The sequence below is a fragment of the Chinchilla lanigera genome, unplaced genomic scaffold (assembly GCF_000276665.1).
Source record: "Chinchilla lanigera isolate Chin_1 unplaced genomic scaffold, ChiLan1.0 scaffold00150, whole genome shotgun sequence".
In the NCBI taxonomy this organism is placed as follows: domain Eukaryota; kingdom Metazoa; phylum Chordata; class Mammalia; order Rodentia; family Chinchillidae; genus Chinchilla; species Chinchilla lanigera.
In genome coordinates this window covers 709,879-732,514 of record NW_004955551.1, presented here as the reverse complement: position 1 = coordinate 732,514, position 22,636 = coordinate 709,879, and the positions used below count along the sequence as shown (strand labels likewise).

General features: G+C 37.4%; 1 protein-coding gene across 2 annotated transcripts in view; it reads right to left on the bottom strand.

Moving 5' to 3' along the window:
- The window catches only part of Sec23ip (SEC23 interacting protein), a 51,334-nt gene that overhangs the window by 13,845 nt on the left and 14,853 nt on the right, over nt 1–22,636 (bottom strand). For both annotated transcript variants that reach the window (XM_005412171.2, XM_013508588.1), the window contains exons 6-13: nt 21,399–21,519; nt 19,142–19,231; nt 17,582–17,723; nt 15,899–16,107; nt 15,060–15,178; nt 14,210–14,362; nt 12,566–12,661; nt 6,502–6,696 (exon numbers count right to left, since the gene is read on the bottom strand). In XM_005412171.2, coding sequence (XP_005412228.1) covers nt 6,502–6,696; nt 12,566–12,661; nt 14,210–14,362; nt 15,060–15,178; nt 15,899–16,107; nt 17,582–17,723; nt 19,142–19,231; nt 21,399–21,519 — 1,125 coding nt within the window. The remainder of the gene's footprint in view (nt 1–6,501; nt 6,697–12,565; nt 12,662–14,209; nt 14,363–15,059; nt 15,179–15,898; nt 16,108–17,581; nt 17,724–19,141; nt 19,232–21,398; nt 21,520–22,636) is intronic.

Below are 22,636 nucleotides of genomic sequence, written 5' to 3'. Positions count from 1 at the left end.
GCAGGAATCCTGCTGCAGACTTCTCTGGAGCTCCACCACAGCCTGTACTGTCAGGGGAATCTAATTACATTTTTACTTACTGTCTAGTATAACAAATACTATACATAAGTATTGTTACATTTATATGGTTATAAGTATGGCTAGTTTTTTGCTGTTGTTGTTTTTTGTCTTTCTGAGGCAGGGTCTCGCTATGCAGTTCAGGCTGGCCTTGAGCTCACTTTGTAGCCCAGGCTGGTCTCGAACTTGCAATGATCCTCGCAACGATCCTTACAATGATCCTCCTGCCTCAGCCTCCTGAGTGCTGGGATTACAGGAATATGCCACCACGCCCTGCATAAATGTGGTTAGAACGGCAGAATCTTGCCTGAGTCTGAATCTACCCCATACTCAATGTACATCCTTGGGCAAGTTTTTTAACCTCTCTCACCTCTGCCTCAGTTTCCTCATCTATAAAATGAGGATTATAACAATACCAAACTCAAGGTAGAGGAAAAAATTAACCAAATACACATAAGGGCTTAGCACAGAGCCTGGCAGACCGTTAGGCATTCCATATGTATTATTTTTATTGTAACTTCCATCTTCTGTAGCTAATGCAAGTTTTCTTCTATCAGTAAAATGATAGTTCATTTTGAATAGGTTGGAAGTGGTCTTTAAAAAGACCACTTGCATAGTACTTTAATTTGCAAGTCTCATTTTTTTCCTGTGGCAGGAAAATATCTTTGTCATTTTAGAGTCTTGAGAACAAAGAACAATAAACGGCATAATCACATGCTAAACATGACTACCAAAAGAGAGATGGAAGGCAAAACTCATCACACTTACTTCTCAGATGAAGATAGGAAAGCTCAAAGAGGTAAAATGATTTACCTAAAAGCACATGGCCAGTAAGAGAATGAGGACTTAGACCCAACATTTCTAATTCCAAATCCAATACTCCCTCCACTATACTAACTGGGATGCCTCCTAACAGTGAAGACTTCACATCGCTAGGTTTACCTTTATATTTGCAAATTCAATAGTTTTGCTCCATCACAAACAAAGGAGGAAAAAAAATTACAAACAGGAAAAAATACCTACAGTATATAAAACAAAGTATAAATAGCATTAATATATAAAAAGTCTTAGTAAAAATAACAAATGCAATTCATTGCATAAATATAAGCAATGAAAAAGAAATCACATGATCATCTGAATAAATACAGCAAAAACTTTTGACAAAATCCAATATCCATTCATGATTAAAAAAAAATCCTGAAGAAACAGGAGGTCTCTACCTCAATCTGATAAAAACTATCTATGACAAACCAACAGCCAACATCATAATAAGAAACAAAAAACTTTCCCTCTGAAATCAGGAACACGAGGAGGATGTCTGCTCTCACTGCTTCTGTTCAATATAGTTCTTAAAACATTAGCTAAAGCAATTAAAAGAAAAAAATAAAAAGGATATGGATAGGCAAGGAAAAAGTTAAATTATCATTATTTTCAAATGACATGATCCTCTGTATAGAAGGCCCAAAAAACTCCAGGCAAAAGTCTCCTAGAACTAATAACCAGATTCAGTAATGTAGCAGGATACAAAATCAACACTCAAAAATCGATAGTGTTCCTGTACACCAACAACAAACTCACTGAGCGGGAAATGAGGAAAACAATACCTATCACAATACCATCAAGAAAAATGGAAGACTTAGGAATTAACCTGTTACTTTCCTAGTTGCTGAGACAAAATACCCGACACCCACAAATTAAGGGTGGAAAGGTTTATTTAGCTCACAGTTTGTAGAAGTTTCAGTCTATAATTGGCTGGCACCTCGGCAGCATGTCATGGCGGGCAGAAGACAGAAGGCAGAAGGCATCAAACTATAAGCAATAACAGCAGCTTCTTTCTGCCCTTTTATATTCTCTCTAGGCTACTCAACTTAGGGTAGGTGCCAAACTAATCAGTGGACTGATTTAGTAACTACACACCCTTAATTAATCTCAGCAGCACATACTCTATATCCAGTCACCTCTGAAAAAGCGCCATCTATGAGTATATGATGTTTTAGGGCGAAAATATCTAGACATAAGCCATAACATAACTTAATGAAGTGAAAGAGCCAGGCATGGTGGTGCATGCCTGTAATCCCAGCAATCAGAAGGCTGAGGCAGGAGGATTGCTGTGAGTTTGAGACCAGCGTGGGCTAGAAAATGAGCTCAAGGCCAGCCCGAACTGTAGAGTGAGACCCTGAGACCAAAAACAAACAAATTTAATGAAGTGAAAGACCTCTACAACAAAAACTATAGTACTGTAAAAAAGGAGAATGAAGAGGTTATCAGAAAATAGAAAGATAGCCCCTACTCCTGGATAGGCAGAATACAGTAAAAAATGACCATCTTTCCAAAACTTTTATATAAATTTAATGCAATTCTAATCCAAATACCAATATCATTCTTTACCGAATCAGAGAAAACAATCCTAAAATTTCTGTGGAAGCAGAAGAGACCTAGGATAGAAAAAGCCATTCTGGGACTCAAGGGCAAAGCAGGGAGCATCACAATGCCTGATTTTAAGTTATACTACAAAGCTACAGCGGTAAAACAGCACAGTACTGGCAAAAAAAAAACAGAAGTGTGGATCAATGGAACAGAACAGAAGGTACAAAAACAAGTCCAGAAACACTCAGTAATATTATCTTTGACAAAGGGGAAAGACAGACTCTAACAAACAGTGCTGGGAAAACAGGCTATCCACATACCAAAGACTGAACCTAGACCCTTATCTCTTACCCAGCACTAAACTAAGGTTGAAATGGATAGAAGATCTAAACATCAGAACAGAAACAACAAAGACATAGATGCAGGCACAGACTTTCTGAACAAGAAATAATATCAAAAGTCAACAAATGGACTTAAAAAGCTTTTGCACTGCAAAGAAAACCACCAACAAAGTGAAGAGACAACCTACAGAATGGGAAAACATTTTTGTCAGCTATTTCTCAGACAAACGACTAACATCTAAAATATATAAAGAACTCAAAAAATTTACACACTCCAAATTTAAAGATCCAATAAAACAAAAATGAGCATCTGAAATGAATAGACACTTCTCAGATGAAGAATAAAGCTGGCCAACAAATCCATGAAAAAATACTCATCATGGCTGGCCATTCAAGAAATGCAAATTAAAACATTAGATTCAATCTCATCCCAGGAAGAATGACTACCACCAAGAAATCAACCAATAACAAATGCTGGCAAGGCTGTAGGGAAAAAGGAATCCTCTTCACTGTTAGTAGAAGTGTAAACTGATCCAACTGCTGCGGAAATCAATATGGAAATTCCTCAAAAAATTAAAAATAGAAATTCCATATGATTCAGCGACTATTCCCCTTCTAGGTATATTCCCAAAAGAGTTAAAGACATCATATCACAGTGAAGTATGCTGTTGCTGAGTTTACCTATTCCATTACAGATTTTTCTTTCTTTAGCTGTCAAGTACTGAAGTAGGTGTTTTGAAATTTTCAGTAATATTTGTAGATGATGATTTTTCCCTTCAGCTTCATGTTTTCCCCTTATGCAGTTGGGTGCTTTCTTTAGTGAAATATGTATTGAGAAATATTAGTTCTTGTTTGAAAACTGCCTTTTATATCATTATGATCACTGTAATCCTTGTTTACTTTGAAGTACAAATTAGATAGTCAAATTAATATAGCTTCAGCATATTTTGTTGAGTCAGTACTAGAATAGTGTATCTATATAATTTTCTATTTAATTTGTTTTTATATTTACCTTCTATTTGTTACATTTTAAAAAATATTTGTAAACATTTCAATTGGTAAATAAAAAGTAAATGAAAAATCAGTAAAAGCAGAAACTCAATAGAAACAGGTAAACTTAGCACCTAACAAGAAAAAAAGCCTTAAAAACGTAAGAGATGGTATCTAACCTCTTGAATGCTCCAAGAAATACAGTATGAGCCAGGCATGATGGTATATGCCAGTAATCCCAGCTGTCTGAAAGGCTGAGGCAGAAGGATGCCAAGTTTGAGGACAGGATGGGCAATTTAGCAAGACCCTGTAACTAAAAATAATATGGGGGATGGGGCAACTAGGGATGCAGCTCAGTGGCAGAGCAAGTGCAAGGCCCTGGGTTCAATCTCCAGAAGAAGGAAAGGAGAAAGAAAGGCAGGAAAGGAGGGAGAGGAGGGGGGAGAGAAAAAGGAAATAAACTAAATGGCCTCAATTTTTATCTAAGGTTATCAGAAACATAAATGAAATAATAAAAGATTAAAATCTATTTTCTTTTTTGAACCAGAAATCAAAGTCAGGACCTTGTGCTTGCCAGGCACTGAGCTATACTCCCAGACCCCTAAAAATCTATTTTCATGTAAAAATTTTTCTCTTTAGAATAAAGTTTGAGAGTGAGACTGCAATATGTTTCTAAAAGATATTAAGGGCTGGAGGTGTAGCTCAGTGGTATAGTACTTGCCCAGCATCTGTGAAGCCTGTGACAGATCTCCAGCATTTAAATAAATGTTTAAAACAAAAAAGCACAATGATAGAGTGACAGCATCAGTACTGGCAAGGAACAGGTAAGAGGGGTAACTTGATAAACTGCCAGTGGAGGCTGAGGCTTTAAACATCTAGTGGGAGACAAAGTGGTGTAATATGTAGAAGCAACTGTAAGAATTTTCATGTATATATCCTCTGGCCCAGCTACCCTACTTCTCCCATTTAACTGAAAGAAATTTTTTAAATGTACAAAAAATTGTTTTCAAAATGTTTCTCAATGGATTGCTTAAAAGAATTAAAAACTGCCAGAGATGTCCCCATGCCTGTAATTCTACAGCTCAGGAGGCTGAGGCAGGAGAATCGCCACAAGTGCTAGGAGGCCAGCCTGGGCTACACAGTGAGTTCAAAGTCAGCCTGAACTACATAGCAAGACCCTGTTTCAAAAAACAAACCGAAAAAAAAACAAAAAAAAAGAAATACTACAAATTACCCACATGTTTAGTGTTAGGGCTAAATTATGTTTCTTTAAAAAAAATGTATTAAAGTTCTAAGTACCAGTACCTCAGAATTTAACTTTATTTGGAAATAGAATCCGTGTGTGTGTGTGTGTGTGTGTGTATTACTGAGAACTGAATCCAGCGCCTTTACACTGAGCTATACTTCAGTCTTTTCATTTTTAAATTCTGAAACAGGGTTTCCCTAAGTTGCCCAAACTGGGCTCCAACTTCAGCCTCTCAGACTACTGGGACTCAGGTGTGTACCACCCAACCCAGTGGGTACTGTTTGGAATGCCAGCACCCCTTGGGTTAATAGATCCTGTCTGCCTGCCTTGACCCACCTACCACAGATGGCAAGAGACCTGAAATGGGTCAATCAACCTGTGGCCCATTACCCAGGCCACACATTGGTCCAGAATGGACTCAAATCAGGTCAAGTAAAATCACTCCTTAAAATTTTACTAACTGGACTCAGTAGGGTAGGTTCAGTTTCCTATGTGTCTAAAGGAAATGACCCAGAGTTTACAGAGAAGGCCCTATCTAAGAAAGGGGAAGGTAGTGAGTGTCATAGTGGTTCACAACCCTTCTACACACTCAGCCTTTGCAAGGAGGTAATGAAATATACCTTTTATTTGTCAGTGTGAGGAAATTTGTTCATATTTGAATAAGACAGACATTTTTAGAATGTAATCATTAAGAGTTTAAGCTTGAAGAGGATAAATCAGATATCAATTTCCATTCTGAGCCTCCATGAACCCTCTTTATCGTAACAGATCCTTCTACTGCAGTTACAACTGTAAATAGGCTGAAAGTAATACAGTCTAAGATGTATATTTTGAACTGTTATCTTATCCTTTTACATGTTTTCAGATGCAAAGTCTAAAAGGACTGTAATATTTCTAAGCTAATGAGGTACAAGTATTTTAAAGCATATTGTTAAATGTAGTTATTATCAACTACCTGGTGAATTTTTATAGGACTTTTTCCCCAAGGCAAAAATTGTGAATACTAGAAAACTTGAGTGAATACAGTAAATTTCTCACACAGAAATTTAAGTATGTTCTGAACCTAATTTTCTAACTGTAGACAATTCTGCTGTTAACGGTTCTAAGACTAATGTTGCAAAATTGAGTTGTGAGGAAACCAAAATAAAAACAACTTCAAAAGCTAGATGTTCTCTATACAGCCAATCGCTTATTCTGAAGATTATAAAAAGTATAAAATTTTTACTAAAAGAAAATCAGCTAAGTGTGGATGGCGCATGCCTGTAATCCCAACACTCAGGAGGCTGAGGCAGTAGAGTTGCTGTGAGTTCAAGGTCAGCCTGCCTGGGATACATAGTAAGACCCTGTCTCAAAAAAACAAAAAATAAAGAAAGAAAATCAATTTTGTCTGCTTAGCCACAAATATATGTTATATAAATATTTAAAGAATATAAAGCCAAGCCAATATAAAGACATACAATTACAACATAAAACATGTAGCCCTAGTCTATGTAAACTTACCTGTCCTGTGCCAACTTCAAAAGATTCATAATCAACATGTAAAGAAGAAACATAAGCACCAACTGGAAGTTTCCTCTTTGACTCATTAGTTTCAGAGGAGAGAGAGGCCACTTCTTTAGCTTTTGGAATGTTCTCCTCTTGTCCTTTCACTGCAGACGCCATAACTGCCTTCTTCTCTGATAGTTTCTTCTGTTCCTGTGAAATACCACAATTTCTTAACAGAATCTTGGGAAAAAGTTTAATCCCCAACTGTCACTATAAAATATGCTTTCTCCGATGTGCTGTGTACATGTGCCACCTGCCCATGATGAACGTAATCATTATGGACTGAAAACATATACTAATAAAAAGTGAAAAACCCCTGCTATCATGATATTATGGAATGACTAGTGATTTAGGCATTAATAATGGCACTGTAGAAAAACAATCTAAGTATCTAAAACAATCGAACAATCTCTAAGTATCTCTTAACAGACACTAAAAACTTAAGGAAGAATGTCAAAATATCTGTAATTTACTTTAAAACTCTTATGTGAAAAAATAACAAAAAAGGTAGAACAAAACAGCTATAATTAAATCTAAATAGATTACCTTACATAAATCTCAAACATTACTTTTAATATAAGAAAGTAGATATAAAACAGTACATATTGTTAATTCTATTCCTATGATAGAAGAAGGAAACTATTCTATGATAGAAATCAAAACAGTAGTTATAGGGAGGACAGAGCTAGTAAGAAACAAGCAAAAGCAATCTTAAGAGGTAGAAATGTCTTGTTTCTTCTTTTAGCTGGTGATTATACAGGTCCACAAAACTAACAAAACTTGTTACACAGAGCTCTTAAGATCTATATATTAAAAAAAAAAATCTATTTCCACAAACGAACAAAAACTATGGGGATAGGCATATAAAAGGTGTTATAGTTAATGAAACAAAACCATTCCCAAATGCTTGTAATTCCATCCTGAATTCAACAATGTCACGAGAATGTAAATACTGTATTGGCCACAGGTAAGTGTCTACTCCTCAGATTTCAGGGGCCCTTATTCCCTAGGCTATGAAGGACTAGGTGCTAGACTCTCTTTAAATAGCTACTGACAGACAGGTGTGATGGTGCACGCCTGTAATCCCACCACTTAGGAGGCTGAAGCAGGAGGATTGCTATGAGTTCAAGGTCAGCCTGAACCACATAATTCTGTCTCAAAAACACAAAAAATAAAAACTAAACAGTTATTGACAGTGCCTAAACAAAACAAATGGCTAAACTGCTATGGTCTACTAATTAATCCAAAATGCCTGCAAATCAGGAAAGAAGCCAAACTGATTAACACAAAAGACAATACAGAAAAAAGAAAACCCTTAACCAGCCAGCCTGTAACTGATGCCACCATTAGTGCTTTAGAAAGTTTGGTTATCTCTACCCTTTTGAGGAGGTACAGAGTTTAAACCTAAAATCCAAAATGAAGAGCATTTTCCAGGTTCTTCAGTTTAAATGTGCTTTCTCATTTAAAACTGCCTATTATATTCATAGACACAGGGTTTCACTACATAGTCCGGGCTGGCTTTGAACTCACTATGTAACCCAAGCTGGCCTCAAACTCCCAGTGATCCTCCTGCCTCAGCCTCCCAAGTGCTGGGATTACAGGCGTGCCCCATACCTGACTCACAGACATTATCACAGTAAATTGCTCACAGCTACCTAAAATGATCATAAACTGACCCACTGCTCAGAGTTGTTGCTGTTTCCCTAAAATTATTTCCAATAACTTTTTTTTTTTTTTTTTTTTTTTTTTGCCTTTTTGAGACAGGGCTTCACTATGCAGTTCAGGCTGGCCTTGAGCTCACTTTGTAGCCCAAGCGGGCCTCAAACTCACAGCGATACTCCTCCCTCAGCCTCCCAAGTGTTGGGATTACAGGTGTGCACCACCTTGCCTGGCTCCAATAATTTTAAAAGCAAACCAACATACATACTTGATTAATAATATTCCCAACTCTAAGAAACTACTCCTTTTCAAATGAAAATCACTAAGTTTACAAAGAAAAAAAGCACACAGACCACAAATATTTTATCACTTTACTATTAAATAGCTGGCTAATTTTGGTCCCATGATTTCACTGACAGTAAATCAACAGGACAGACCATATATCATCTCACTCTGGCAGCACCTTGTTATCTATGAGCAAACAGAGCAAACAATGTAACTCAGCTGAGGTAAGTTTCATGGTTCATCCAAAGGCAATTACTTTTGAATTTAAAAAAGTAAGATCACACTACAGATTTTTATTTATTTCAAAATAGTCTTATAATGCCGTAAATTATTTATCCAAGCAACTGCAATCTTTAAAACAGGCTCCTTGAAGCTCCAGTGGCACAACTGGTTTGCACGGTACTCATATAAAACAGGCTCCTAGCCAAGCACAGCAATGCATGCCTATAATCCCAGCAGCCACTCAATCAGGAGGATAGTAAGTCTGAGGTCCAGCTGTGCAACTTAGTGAGACACTAAAAATAAAAATGGGACTCAGGAGGCTGAGGCAGGAGGTTCATCGTGAGTTTGAGGCCACCCTGGGATACGTAAGTGATTTCAAGGCCAGCCTGAACTGCATAGTGAGACCCTGTCCCAAAAAGACACACATACCAAGAAAAAAAAAAAAAAAAAAAAGGGATAGTAGCTCAGTGGCAGAGCACTTGCCTGGCATGTACAAGGCCTTGCATTCAATCCGGGAAAAAAAGCACTGAAGGGGAAAAAAGGGTCCTTCAGAAACCTGCAGTTTCCTTCTGTAGTTTCAGAGCTACAGAACATTCTTCTATAGTTTATCCTTTTTTTTTTTGTTTTCCTTACAGGTCTGTGCTTCTCTGCTGCATGCATGAAGCACCCCACCTACATACAGAAGCACCAGCAGCTCATCTGTGTACCAGTCTCAGTCTGACCACTCCTTGCTTGTCAGAAATTAATACCTGGGATCTACCCACAGCGTTGCCTCGAGACTCAGGGGAGATCCTTGGGAACTGAAATTACAGAATGATGTGACATGTAAGAGAAATGAGGAAACAGACACCTCTGAACTGACAAGCTAATAACGCTTCTCAATACCTAATCAAATGTGGTCTGAACATCTTGAGAGCTGCCCCTGCCCTCTCCAGCTCCCCATCATCTCTTACCCAGCCACTACACAATTCCAATTACTATTCCACCAGAGTCCCAACAGCCTCTCGCTTCGTCCTCTTCCAGCTCCACCTGTACACTGGAAACAAGCAGAGTCCTGTATGTACGGCCCTCACTGCCCCACTACTTCTCAAATGCTGTCCACTCAGACACTGGTTTGAGGGTTTTACTTTTGCTAAAATGGGCTCAATTCACAGGGAAAACAATCAAGTTGATAATGGATTTGTCTCAATTTTAAGATTAGCTGGTTTGACTTTAGCATGCCATATCAGCGGAGAGGCCCTAGCAAAAAGAGATAAATAACAATAATAAAAAAGAATAAATACATTAAAACTCCATTCATTTGCACAGCAAGGAAAACCACCAACAGAGTGAAGAGACAACCTATACAGTAAGAAACAATTTTTGTCAGTCACTCCTCAGACAAAGGACTAACTCCTAGGTTAGGCGTGGTGGCACCTGAACCCCAGCACTAGGGAAGCTGAGGCAGCAAGATCCCAGGAAGTCTGAAGCCAGCCTGGGCTACATAGTGAGTTCAAGGCCACCCTGAACTGCACAGTGAAACCCTGTCTCAAAAAGACAAAAATTAAAAAATAAAAATTAAAAAAAAGGAGACGCTCACACTTTGAAAGGCTGAGACAGAGGATCACAGGTCAACCACAGTGAAGGCATCGACTGCCACCATCCTAGACTGACCAGAAACCACTTTAAGCCTCTTCCATGCCACTATGCTTTTACAACTGTTAGAGATGTATAACCATGGGTTAACAAGGCCCAGTAACCACAAGTACACCCCATAACTCCCAGCATTCCTCAGCCCTGCTCGTGACAGGCAACCACCACTCCCTGTATGTTCTCAAACCTTCTGCCTGGCAGGCAGCCACAAGTCCTTTTCACTCAACTGCTCCAACCCTGAAAGTTCCATTTTGACCTTTTCCCCTCACAATCCCCCCTTATGCTTATGACCATATAAAAGACCTCAAAGCCTGTATGAGCATCACCAGTCTGGTCTAAGGGTCAGGGTGGTGGTCCCTTTTAGGTTTGTTCTGAAATAAACCTGTCCTGTTGAGCTCATATCTTTGTTTCTTCCTCCTTTTTTCCTAACACCCAGCCTGGACAACCTAGCAATTTTGCAAGACCTTGCTCTCAGAAGAAAAAATAAAACACGGGCTGGGAGCTGGGCAAACTGACACACATCTGTAATCCCAGCACTTGTGGAGGCTGAGGCAGGAAAACTGCTATAAATTTGAGGTCAGCCTGAGCTACAGTGTAAGTTCAAGACCAGCCTGAACTACACAGTGAGATCTTGTCCCCCGCCAAAAAAAGGGTTAGAATGTATAGCTCAGCGTGAAGGTACTGGGTTCAATATTCTTTATCACCAAAAGGAGAGAGATTCAGTAAAATACTGATTGACAAAATTCCTTACATAATGCATAAAAAAAATTTATAATCACAGAAGTCCAAAAGAGAAAAATATAAAGACAGGGAGTATACCTCAGTGGTAGGGCATTTGCCTAGCATGCATGAGGCCCCAGGTTCCATCCCCAGCACCTCAGAAACAAAAACAGCTTCCCAAAGATCAGGAAGCTGAAGAAGGAAGACTGTACATTTGAGGCCAACTTGGGCTATATCTCAAATTAAAGACTAGCCTGGTGAGGTGTGGTGGTGCATACCTATAATCTCAGGGCTCAGGGGCCTGACGCAGGAGGATCACTGCAAGTTCGGGGCCAGCCTGGACTACACAGTAAGATCTGGTCTCAAAAAAAAAATATTTAAAAAAGACCAGTCCAGACTACAGAGACCCTTTCTCAAAAAAGATCGAAGGACCATCAAAGACCATATTGATAACATTAAAAATAAACACAGTACAGTGGCAGCACATGCCTATAATCCCAGCTCCTTGAGAAACTGAGGCAGGAGAATCCTAAGTTCAAGGCCAGCTCAAGTAATTTAGCTAGACTCTATCTCAAAATAAAAATAAAAGGGGTTGGGGAATATAGCTTGGTGGCAGAGCACCCCTTCATTCCATCCCTACTGCCACAAAAATAAACCAAGCTTGTATAATTTTTCTAATTAAGCAATCAGTCTCTATAAAATTAGTTTAATCAATAATTAAATATGCCAGGCATGGTGGTGCACGTTTATAATCACAGCACTCAGGAAGCTAAGCCAGGAGGACTGCCATGAGTTCAAAGCGAGCCTGAACTATAACATGAGACCCTGTCTCAAAAAAACAAAAACAAAAGAACAAAAAATAAAACCAGTAAGTTTGTCCCAGTTGTTTTATTTTTTAAATAATCTGGCTGGGTTTGTTTGTTTTTTTTGTTTCTGCTGTTTGGTTATTTAATGAGATTTTAGTATGTATGCTTCCTTATCTCTCTAAAAGGTGAAGACTGAGCAGACAGAAAGTAAACACTGCTGGGTGTGAAGCTTCATGTGCACATTTCACGCTCACTCTAAACTGTGAGATGAAAATCATCATTCCCACTGTAGAAATGAAGGAAAATAAGGACCAGTGAAATCAAGCCAATTGCTCAAAGATGTGTAGCTAAGTTAAATGGTCAAAGTGAAGATCGGACAAGTGTCTCATCTACACCCAGAAATTCACTAGTTTTTGTACAGGGAAATCCTGGAAGACCAGGTGTGAAATGGACAACCTTTGTTCAAGGAGCTCCCTCAGTCCCAAGAAAACCTGGATGGTCAGTCAGCCTAATGTTTATTTAAAAGCAGTTCTGACGAATTCCAGAGTGTGGGCTTCCATCAGCTCTATTACTGTGCTTTTAGCAGAAGCAAGCTAGCTTGCCTATTCACAGGCAGTATTAGAAACTTCTAAAATAACAATTAGCTGGTCACACAATGAGTGTTGGGTTCTCCTGAGCACAGACATAAACTTTACCAGTTTGGCTGCTTTTAGTTTTACAAAGTTGGCTATCTTCTTTCTGGGTCCAAGTGGTATCCCCATTTCCTTCAGGTCATCAACTGTACACATAAGCTTTAAAAGAAACAAGCACATCAATTAATCTAGAAATAGACAGAGGAACAGAAATTGTTTATGAAAACTATAAAAAGAAACCATCTAAAATAATCTAAGAGCCAGTCTTTTAAAAACTTACTTTCTTAGTTTTTAAACAATAGATCTGCTCAAGCTGCAAATCCTAGGCCTCTACACCTGACACATTAAGATAACATGGTTGTTCTTCTATCTGCTGTTTCTATGCTGAAAGAAACTGTCAATGAGTCTTTGGTTGACCAATATTGCATGTCTATATCTGTTTTCATGAGAAGCCACTTTGAAGATATCAATATGTAATACAACTACCATTGTTAATTCCCTACCACTTTGTTTGTAACTCTGTATTGTCTGTATTGTGCTTGTGATATGTTGTAAAATGTTGTATGTCTGTTAATGTTTCCCTCCTTTTATCCTTAAAATAAAAAAAAAAAAAAAGATATTTTGTTAACAGAAAACATACACATGGTATACAAACTCTAAAGCTATAGTTAAGCCTACAATGAAGTCTCTCTCCCATCCATTCCTGTCTCTATTACCCAATTCTCTCAGCAAAAACTGCTAGTAATTTCCTCTTTGCAGAGATGTCTTATGTGTACACAGTATCTACCTTTTTTTGTATGTGTGTAGTCTATTTACACACAGTGTGAACTTCCCTTTTTTCACATGATATATCTGAGATCAATTTCTCTGATACAGCTTCACTCATTCAACAACTGCAGTACTCCACCGTGTGAATGCACCATAACTGATTTAACTAATGCCCTACTAGTGGCTGCTGAAGGTGTTGCAAAGGTTTGACTGATTAAAAACAGTGTCCCAGTAAGTATCCTTGTAGATATTCTTGTGTGAGTATTTTTCTATAGAAAATATTTCTGGTTGTAAAACTAGTGGGACAAAAAGTAGGTACTATAAAACTGCTATCCACAGAGGTTTTATGACAATTATAAAAAGAAAAGCAACTTACATTCCAATTTAAACTATCAACTTATATTCTCAACAACAATATACTGTAGTGCCTCTACTTCTCTTCATCCTGGCCATAGAGTATATTACCAAATCTATTTTTCTCAAGTTGATAGGTCAAAAATAAGTACTATATTTCTAATCTTCATTTCTCTTATGAGTTTTCATATGGTAAGAAGCTATTTGTTACTTCTTTTTCTATAAATCATCTCTTTACAGTCTTTTCCTGTTTGCCTATTACTTTCTTACTAATAGCTTTATATTAGCTTTGACAATTAAGGAAATAAGCCCTCTGTCTGCAACATGTATTCCTAATCTATTACTAGCCTTTAGATGTTACTTATGTTATCTACTCCTATGTACTTCGTCTTTTATGGATTCTGGGTTATATGTCATATTTACAAAAGCTTTCAAACACTTCCTAAATATCTGTTTTGCTCAAATTTTAAACACCTAAGTCTCTGCCTCATTTGGAATAAATTTTGATATGTTTAAGCCATTAGTAATTCTCAATCTTACAGGAAAATAATTTTAAACAAAAATGAATCGAATTATCATCAGTACCAGAGATTCCATATCAATCTTTTCCTTTTCAAAAGTGCTAACATATTCAGAGAGGCTAAGTGCTTCCAGAGTTGCTTGCAAATTTAGAACTTCTTCATTTTCAACATCAAGGTCACATGATTCATCCAAAGTCAGCTTTGACTCTTCAGGCATCTTAATAAAAAAAAAAAAAACATTCCAAAGCTCAGGAAAATTCCTATACAATGTCTCCTGATCTAAAGGATACCTTAAACAATTTTGGCCTACAGATAAAATCATAATTTTAGGTACTATACCATTCAGTTTGACTACTATAAAAGATATAAATTTAATAAATCATTCATGTACTCCTCTCCTATAGTAATTTATTTAACATTTTTAAAAATCATAAACTTTCACATTTACAATTATAATCCGTAAGGAAAAAACCAGGCCAGGGATATAGCTCAGTGACACAAATGCCTGCCTGCCTGCCAAGCGCAAGGTCTGAAGTTCGATTCCCAGTAGTATAAAAAATAAATAAACATAAGGAAAAAGAAACACACAAACAGCTATATAAATCCATTGTATTTCTGCACCCTGAAGCACTTTAATACATAAAACGTGTTTCAAATAAATAAGTAATTTTTTTTTTTGAGACAGGGTCTTGCTATGTAGTTCAGACCGGCCTTGAATTCACTACGTAGTGTAGGCTGGCCTCAAACTCATAGCAATCCTCCTGCCTCAGTCTCCCAAGTGCTGGGATTACAGGCATATGCCACCATACCCGGCTAAATAATTCTAAAAAATTAAAACGTTTTAGAAAATAGTTCAGGTTTTAGAAGGCAGTTCAAGTCCATCTAAATGTGACAAAGGATATGTGCAGACATACCTGCTTCTCCTGAAACTGCGGCTGCTTCACTACTCCATTAGTAACAACAAGAGGCCCAGGAGACTTTGAAAAATTCAAATCTTTTTGATTAGACAGGATGTCAAATAGTATTAAAGAACCTAAGAAAAGAAAGAAAAGAAAGTATTTTGCTTTTTAATGTACTTAATAGGTGCTTTTACAACACAAAGTCAATTCTACTTTTTTAGAAAGTCCCTAAGTAGAAATCATAACAAAAAATAGATGTTGTCTGGCATGGTAATCCCAGCACTCTGGGAGGCTAAGGCAAGAAGACCAAAAGCTCAAGCACAGCCTGAGCAACTAAGCACCTTAGCAAGACCCTGTCTCAAAGTTAAAAATTAAAAAAAAGGCTGGAGATGTAGCTCAGTGCAAAGGACCTGAGCTCAATCCCTAGTAATGAAAAATATGATGTTACAATCTGATAATCAATAATCATGTTTTGTAAAGCAACAAAGTAAAATATATGGTATTTCCATGTAATCCTGGACAAGAAGGGCAAAGGCAGAATCTAAACTCAAAGCAGCCATTTCTGCCCTTTACAAAATTTAACATTTGTAATTCTAAATTATATACTAACAAAAACTAAACTAAAAGCAGTAATAACAAAAACTTCCTTCAAATGTGCTAAGTGTGGTGGTGCATGCTTATAATCCCAGCACTCGGGAGCCTGAGGCAAGAGGATCGCTGTGAGTTCATCAGTCTGGGATACACAGGCACTTCAAGGCCAGCCTGGACTACACAGTGAGAGACCTGATCTCAAAAAAGAAACCAAAGAAAAGTTTAAAAAAAAAAAAAAAAAAGTGTGTATTTGACAATTTTACCTAAACTGTGACCAGCAACAGAGACCTTTCCTGTGAAGTCCGGGTTCCGACTCAGAAAGAGCGCGTGCAGACGGTTTATCTCTACTCCTACTTTCTCCACAATTCTCTGACAGTAGGTGGGGCTGTTATAAAATAAAATATCTAGCAAAGTTTCATTGGTAAAGTGACGAAACCGACCAATACTTGGCAAAGTGATTTTCTTAATATTCCTGTTAAAAAGGAAAAAAGAAAAGGATCTTCAGTCAGTATCTACCTTTAATGTATGGATTCTGATAAAAGTTTGGATTTTTATTTCTGTAAACATATAAATTAAAAATGTATAGACTATGTACCTAAATCAATTAGCTGATCCACATACAAATATCACAGATTAATTATATATTGATTCTGTAGGCAGAGCTGTTATAAAAGTTATTTCTACCTGTAACGATATTATGAATTTGGGGATTCTCTAAAGAGTTGCTATATGAACTATATCATAGACAGACTTTACTTTTATTTTGAAAAAGAAAAGGCTACTCTTCCATTTTTCTTCCAATTAAATGGAAATCTGGATATCTTACAAAAATTATGAATGGAAAAAAAAAAAAAGTAAAAGGGGCTGGGGATATAGCTCAGTGGCATAAGCGCCTGCCTGGCAAGTGCAAGGTCCCAAGTTCAAACCCCAGTACTGTAAAAAAGAAAAAAAAAAAAAAAATTATGAATGGAAGGGACAAAAGAGATTATCACACAGAATAAGAAAGAAATTACATTAAATGAAAACTTTTCCTGATTTGAAAATGATCAGAATGATCTTAGTTCATGAATATTCACTAAGAAGTGAAACATCCTCATAATGGGTCCTAACACAAATAGAATGCTGCTTGTAGGATCAGTTTTATTAAACTATGGATCTGAAACATAATGATGTTCACTAAAATCCAGCCGTTATTAACCTGTGCCAGCACAAACATCTGTATCTGCAGTTCTCAAATGGAAGTTTTCAAAATTGAGTGAGGTATCTCATTTGTCAGTGCCTGGTGAACACTACTACCACTTAATGGCATTTAGAATGAGGTTTTTAAATGACCTGCAATGTAACAGTTTTGTGCCATAAAGAATAGTGCTGTCCAGTGTCTTCTCCACTTAAACACAATAAAGAATCAGTGTTTCTCAACCAGGGGTGACTTTAATCTCCAAGGAACATTTCACAATTTCTGGAAACATTTTTGATTGTCAACAGAAAAAGATGAGCATGTTACTACTATGTAGCCAAGATGCTGTTAAGCATCCCAAAATATACACAACAGCCCTGTAGTACAACTCGTGGGTTAAAGTGTATGTATGTAACAGATTAGAGTAGATTAGAGTAGTATTCTAAGCAAGCAAGTGAATAAGGGTGTTGTCCAGTGATACAACTGTGCTTTGCATTCCTAAAGACCTAGGCTTAATCTCTAGCACCAAAATTAATTAATAAAGCCAACTAAAATTTCTTAGATTCTTTTAACTATTTACAATAAGAATAAATATATACAAAGACAAAAGCAACATGTAAAAGTTGTAACAAGTATTTAATCTTACAGCAGACCAACTATATGATTTTTTAAAAATATCTGAAGTCATAATAAACTACTTCATATTATAGTTGAAATTCTGAATTTAAATTTGACTAATCTGAAAAACAAATTATCAAAATCTACAAACCTGTCAACACCAGTGGCATCCCCACCTAAGGCACTATGCCAGTGAACAGGAAGGAACTCCACTCTGCTTATTTTCCCATCATCTAAAGATTTCTTGAAGTGTGTTTGCAGCAATTTGAGAGAAACCACCCTAAAATCATCCACTTAGAAAAAATCAAAGAAGATAAATGAAATGTGTTAAACTGTCCCAGTTTGACAGCTAGTTAGCAATTAGCTTAAATATGCTAGTTCTTTTTATGACATAGTTTCTAAAAATGATGAAAAATTAGTAAAAATAAATAATAAACCATTAAGAAGCTCTTTCTAGTTTTTCATTATTTTAGAGTAATATACAAACACATGGAAAAATGAATTCAACTACCATCACTGACAGAGACATGGCACACTGATGGGTAAGACCAGAAAACCAGAATCAAACTATTTGCTGTAATATCCCAGCTTCAGTACTTACTGACTGTGGAGAGGTTCATCCTGGGCCTCAGTTCTTCAGCTAACTGTAGGATAACACTGACAGCAGCTACACACCAAAGCTAGGTGTGCAGATGGGTGTGTGTGTGTGTGTGTATACACACATACATATAGTTTGTTTTTGTTCTTTGTTTTTAGAGACAAGGTCTCACTATGTAGTTCAAGCTGTCCTTGAACTCACTATTTAGCTAAGCTGGCCTCGAACTCATGACGATCCTCCTGCCTCAACCTCTCACGTGCTGGAATTACAAACATGTGCCACCATGCCTGGCCCTCCAAAGATGTATTTATGAGGGCTAAATATACAATACATGCAAGATCCTTGGCACATACCAAGTATTTAGTAAATACAAACTACTACTATACAGACATAAACAAACTTCAAAAACGTAAGTCAAACAGACAGATTCCTCTCATTATAAATCAATGCATTGCACTGGTGCTCCAGGTTCCTGGAAGCAGAGGCTATCTATAAGAAAGGCTAAATTATTTTCAAGAGTCCTTCTAATTCTTCAGAGTCTAGGATTTTATGAGTTATTAGTGTCATAACAGTGAATCAAATACAAATTAGTACTTCCAGTTGAGCATATAAATCTCCTCTTATAGCCCCACAGCAAGTTGTATACAGCTGGAAACTGTCCTAAAAAGAATACTTAAGAGCTATTAATTCTCAGTTCATTCACTGAAGTAAAATATGACTAATAGAACCAAATGCACTGGTACACACCAGTAATCCTAGCACTCCTGGACATGGAGATAGGAGGATCAAAAGTTTGATGAAAAATTATTAAAGATAAATAATAAACCATTAAAAAGCTCCTTCTAGTTTTTCACTATTTCATCTGGGCAATTTAGTGTTCAGTGAGACCTTGTCTCTATAATGAATTCCTTTTTTTTCAGGTACCAGGAATCGAACTCACAACGTTGCGCTTGCCAGGCGGGCGCTGTGCCGCTGAGCTAAATCCCCCACACCGAGACCTTGTCTCTAAATAAAAAATAAAAACACTGTACTACACCTAAGGATGTAGCTCTGATGAAGGCCCTGGGATCAATCCCCAGTACTGGGAAAAAAAAAAAAAAGACTAACACTTACCACATTCAATAATACTTCTAAACCGCAAGTCACACACAGGCCCAATGCCATGTACCATGAATACCAGATGGTCAACCTGAGGCATTTCCCCTATTAAAAAATAATAAGACACATATGTATACATACAACATAGAGGCTTATTTTTTTTTCCTTCAGAGAAGGGTGCAGTAGTAGGAATCAAACTCAGGAACATGTACTCTACCACTGACCTGTATTCTCCAGTCATTTTTTCTTTTAATTTTTGAAACAAGGTCTTGCTAAATTGGCCAGATGAGAGTCCAATTTGTGATTTTCCTGCCCCAGCCAACCTTAACCTTGGGATTATAGATGTGCACACCACACTCAGGTTATTTATTTCTTAAACAGAAAAATTCTTAAAATTCCCTTTGTTATCACAAACTGGCCAAAGAAATTCATGACCCTCCCAAGCAAGTAAGTTTCCCAATCTCTCCCAAATTAGACCTATTTGTCCATCTAGGCCAATAACAGCAAACTAGACCAAGATGTGGAATTCTGTTCCCAAAGGCTGCCATCATATGATAACCAGCAGTTTTGTGCCTATGGAGCGTCATAATATTGTAGTCTTTTCAGAACTCCCCAGGGCAGGGCACTGGGGAATAGCTCAGTGGTAGAGGATGTGCTCAGCATGTGAGACACCCTGGGTTCAATCCCTGGCACCAATAAATAAACATATTAAATAAATAAAATCTCCCCAAAGCACTAATTGCTTCTCCATATGAAGAAGCAATCTGCCAATACAAAACTTCAAAATCTTTTCCCAGGGATACAACTCAGCAATACAGCACCTGCCTGGCAAGTGCAAGGTCCTGAATTCGATTCCTGGTACCAAAAATAAAATAAAATCTTTTCCCAAAACCCTTCTCCTTGATTCACAATTACAGGAACATCTCTAAATTAAATCCATTTTTTTTAATACTACTTCATTCAGACTTTATAATACCTATTTATTTTCTAATTTTATTAGACAAACATGAATTCTAAGTAATTATAAAAATAAAATCCATTCTTTAATGGTGTAGTAATAGGGGAAGCCTAAGCACATACACTAGAGCAGGGGCTGGCAAACTGTGGCACACTGTTACTTGTTTGTACAAATAGTTTTACTGGAACACAGCTATACCCATTTCTCTGCACAGTCTATAGCTGTGTTCATACAGTGGCAAAGTTCAGTAGCTGCAACATAGTCCCCATGCCTGCAAAGCCGAAAATCCTTGATGTCTAGCTGTTTACAGAAAAAGTTTGCCAACCCCTACATTCAAGTAACACAAACTAGTGAGGCATGAAAACATAACCCCAAAAGCTGAGTTCCACTCAGCAAAATTTTTCTACACAATAAATATTTTAGAATCTATTATGTGGATTGTATATCTTCGAAATAATTCCAAATTAAAGAACAAAGATATGTTTGGTTTTTTTATTTTTGTTTTTTTTTCCGGTATTGGGAATCAAAATCATGACCTTGTGCTTGGCAGGCAGGTGCTGTGCCACTGAGCTAAATCCCCAGCCCCTTAAAGAACAAAGATATGTAAGTAATAAAATCAAATAGAAAGATACAGGTTTGAGAATGTAGTTCAGCAATAGAGCACTTGCCTAGCATGTATGAGGACTTGGCTTTGATCCCTAGCATCATCAAAAAAAAAAGGAAGAAAGAAATAAAAGAAATAAAGATATATGCTAGTAGAGCATAGTGATGTATACTTGTAATCCCAGCAATGAGAGAGACTAGGCAGAAAGATTCCAAGTTTAAAATCCACCTGGGCACTCAAGTGTGGTGTGGCATGCCTGTTATCCCAGCACTCAGGAATTTGAGGCACGAGAATCGTGAGCTTGAGGCCAGCCTGGACTACACAGTAAGTTCAAGGCCAGCCTGAACTATGTAGCAAGACCCTGATTCAAAAAAACAAAAAAACCAGTCAAACAAAACAGAGAAAGATCTACCTGGGCAATTTGGTCTCAAAAAAGGCTGGGGATATAGCTCAGTGGTAGAGCATCCATCGGTTTGACACCCAGTTCAGAAAGAGAAAGAGCAACAGAGGGATGGGAGGGGGTAGGAGAGGAAAGGGGAGGGGAGGGGAGTGGAGCGGAGGAATGCAGACAAGCAGAAGCAAGCCAAAAACGGGCTGTTTTCTGCATGGTATGATAAGTAATCCTAATAACTATGTTTCTTTTAGCATCTTTCTAAAGAACAATGCTAAAATACTGAAGAAAACTTCACTCCCAAACAAACTATACACACCATCAGGAATTTCATCAAGGCTGTCATCAACACCACGTTTTACAACCCTGGGCCTTGTCTGTCCATCTTGTGTGGTCCCCCACTCATCAGGCACTGAGGAAGGCTGGAACTGAACAATAACCTTCAAGATACAACAGGATTACAACAGAGTTCATTAGCAAATTCTTTTCCACAATGGCTAAGTACTGTATTTTAATACACAATAAACTTTGCTTCATTGTATACATAGTTTATAAATCAAGTAATAGTACTGTTCCTCCAAACCAATTTTGTAAGAGTACAACAGTGTTAACCATCAAAATTAAACAAATCAATATCATTATTTCCAATACTTAGGGTGGAAAATTGTACAAATAAGCCACCAGAAATTTTTAAAAACTAATGTAAAACTCTAGGTTCATACATTAGAAATCAAGGATTATCTGGGTGCAGTGGGACATGTCCGTAATCTCAGCTACTCAGGAAGCTGAGGCAGAAGGATTGAAAACTCAAAAGCCAGGCTAGGCAACTTAGCCAGACCCTATTTCAAAATAATTTAATTATTTAACTTAATTCTTCAAAGGACTAGAGAAGTAGTTCAGCCATAAAGTATTTCCTTAACATGCTTGACGACCTCAGTTCAACTTGCTTGACGACCTGAGTTCAACTCCCTGTACCACCAAAAGAGAAAGAAAACAGAAATCCAGAACAAGTTGTTTATAACTGAGGAATCTATGTCTTATCCTCACATATAAGAAGACAAAATCCTTTAAAGGGCAAAATTCCTAATTATAAATTCAGTGTTTCTTTGTTCCTTTTTTCCCCAGTATTAAAGACTGAACCCAAGGAACACTGAGTTACATCCCACACACCCATCCTTTATTTTGTTGAGACAGGTCTCACTATGTAGTTCAAACTGGCCTTGAACTTACACAGCTCCTACAACCTCAGCCTCCAAGTGCTGGGATTACAAGTGTGCACCACCGTGCCCAGCTTGTTTTTAATTTTGAGACAGAGTCTCAGTAAGTTACTCGGGCAGCCCTCAAAATTTGGATTCTCCTGCTTCAACCTGTCAGACACCCAAGATTACAGCTGCGTACCATCATGCCCAGCTACAAATTCAACTTCAGTGTCAAAAATTGAATATCAAAACCTGCTGCCACTTGCTTTTTAGGAAAGTATCTATTCAGTTAAATCAACTATTGCATTTAGCCCTATGCCATTCAGAAATTTTTTTTTTTTCTTTTTTTTTTTTTTTT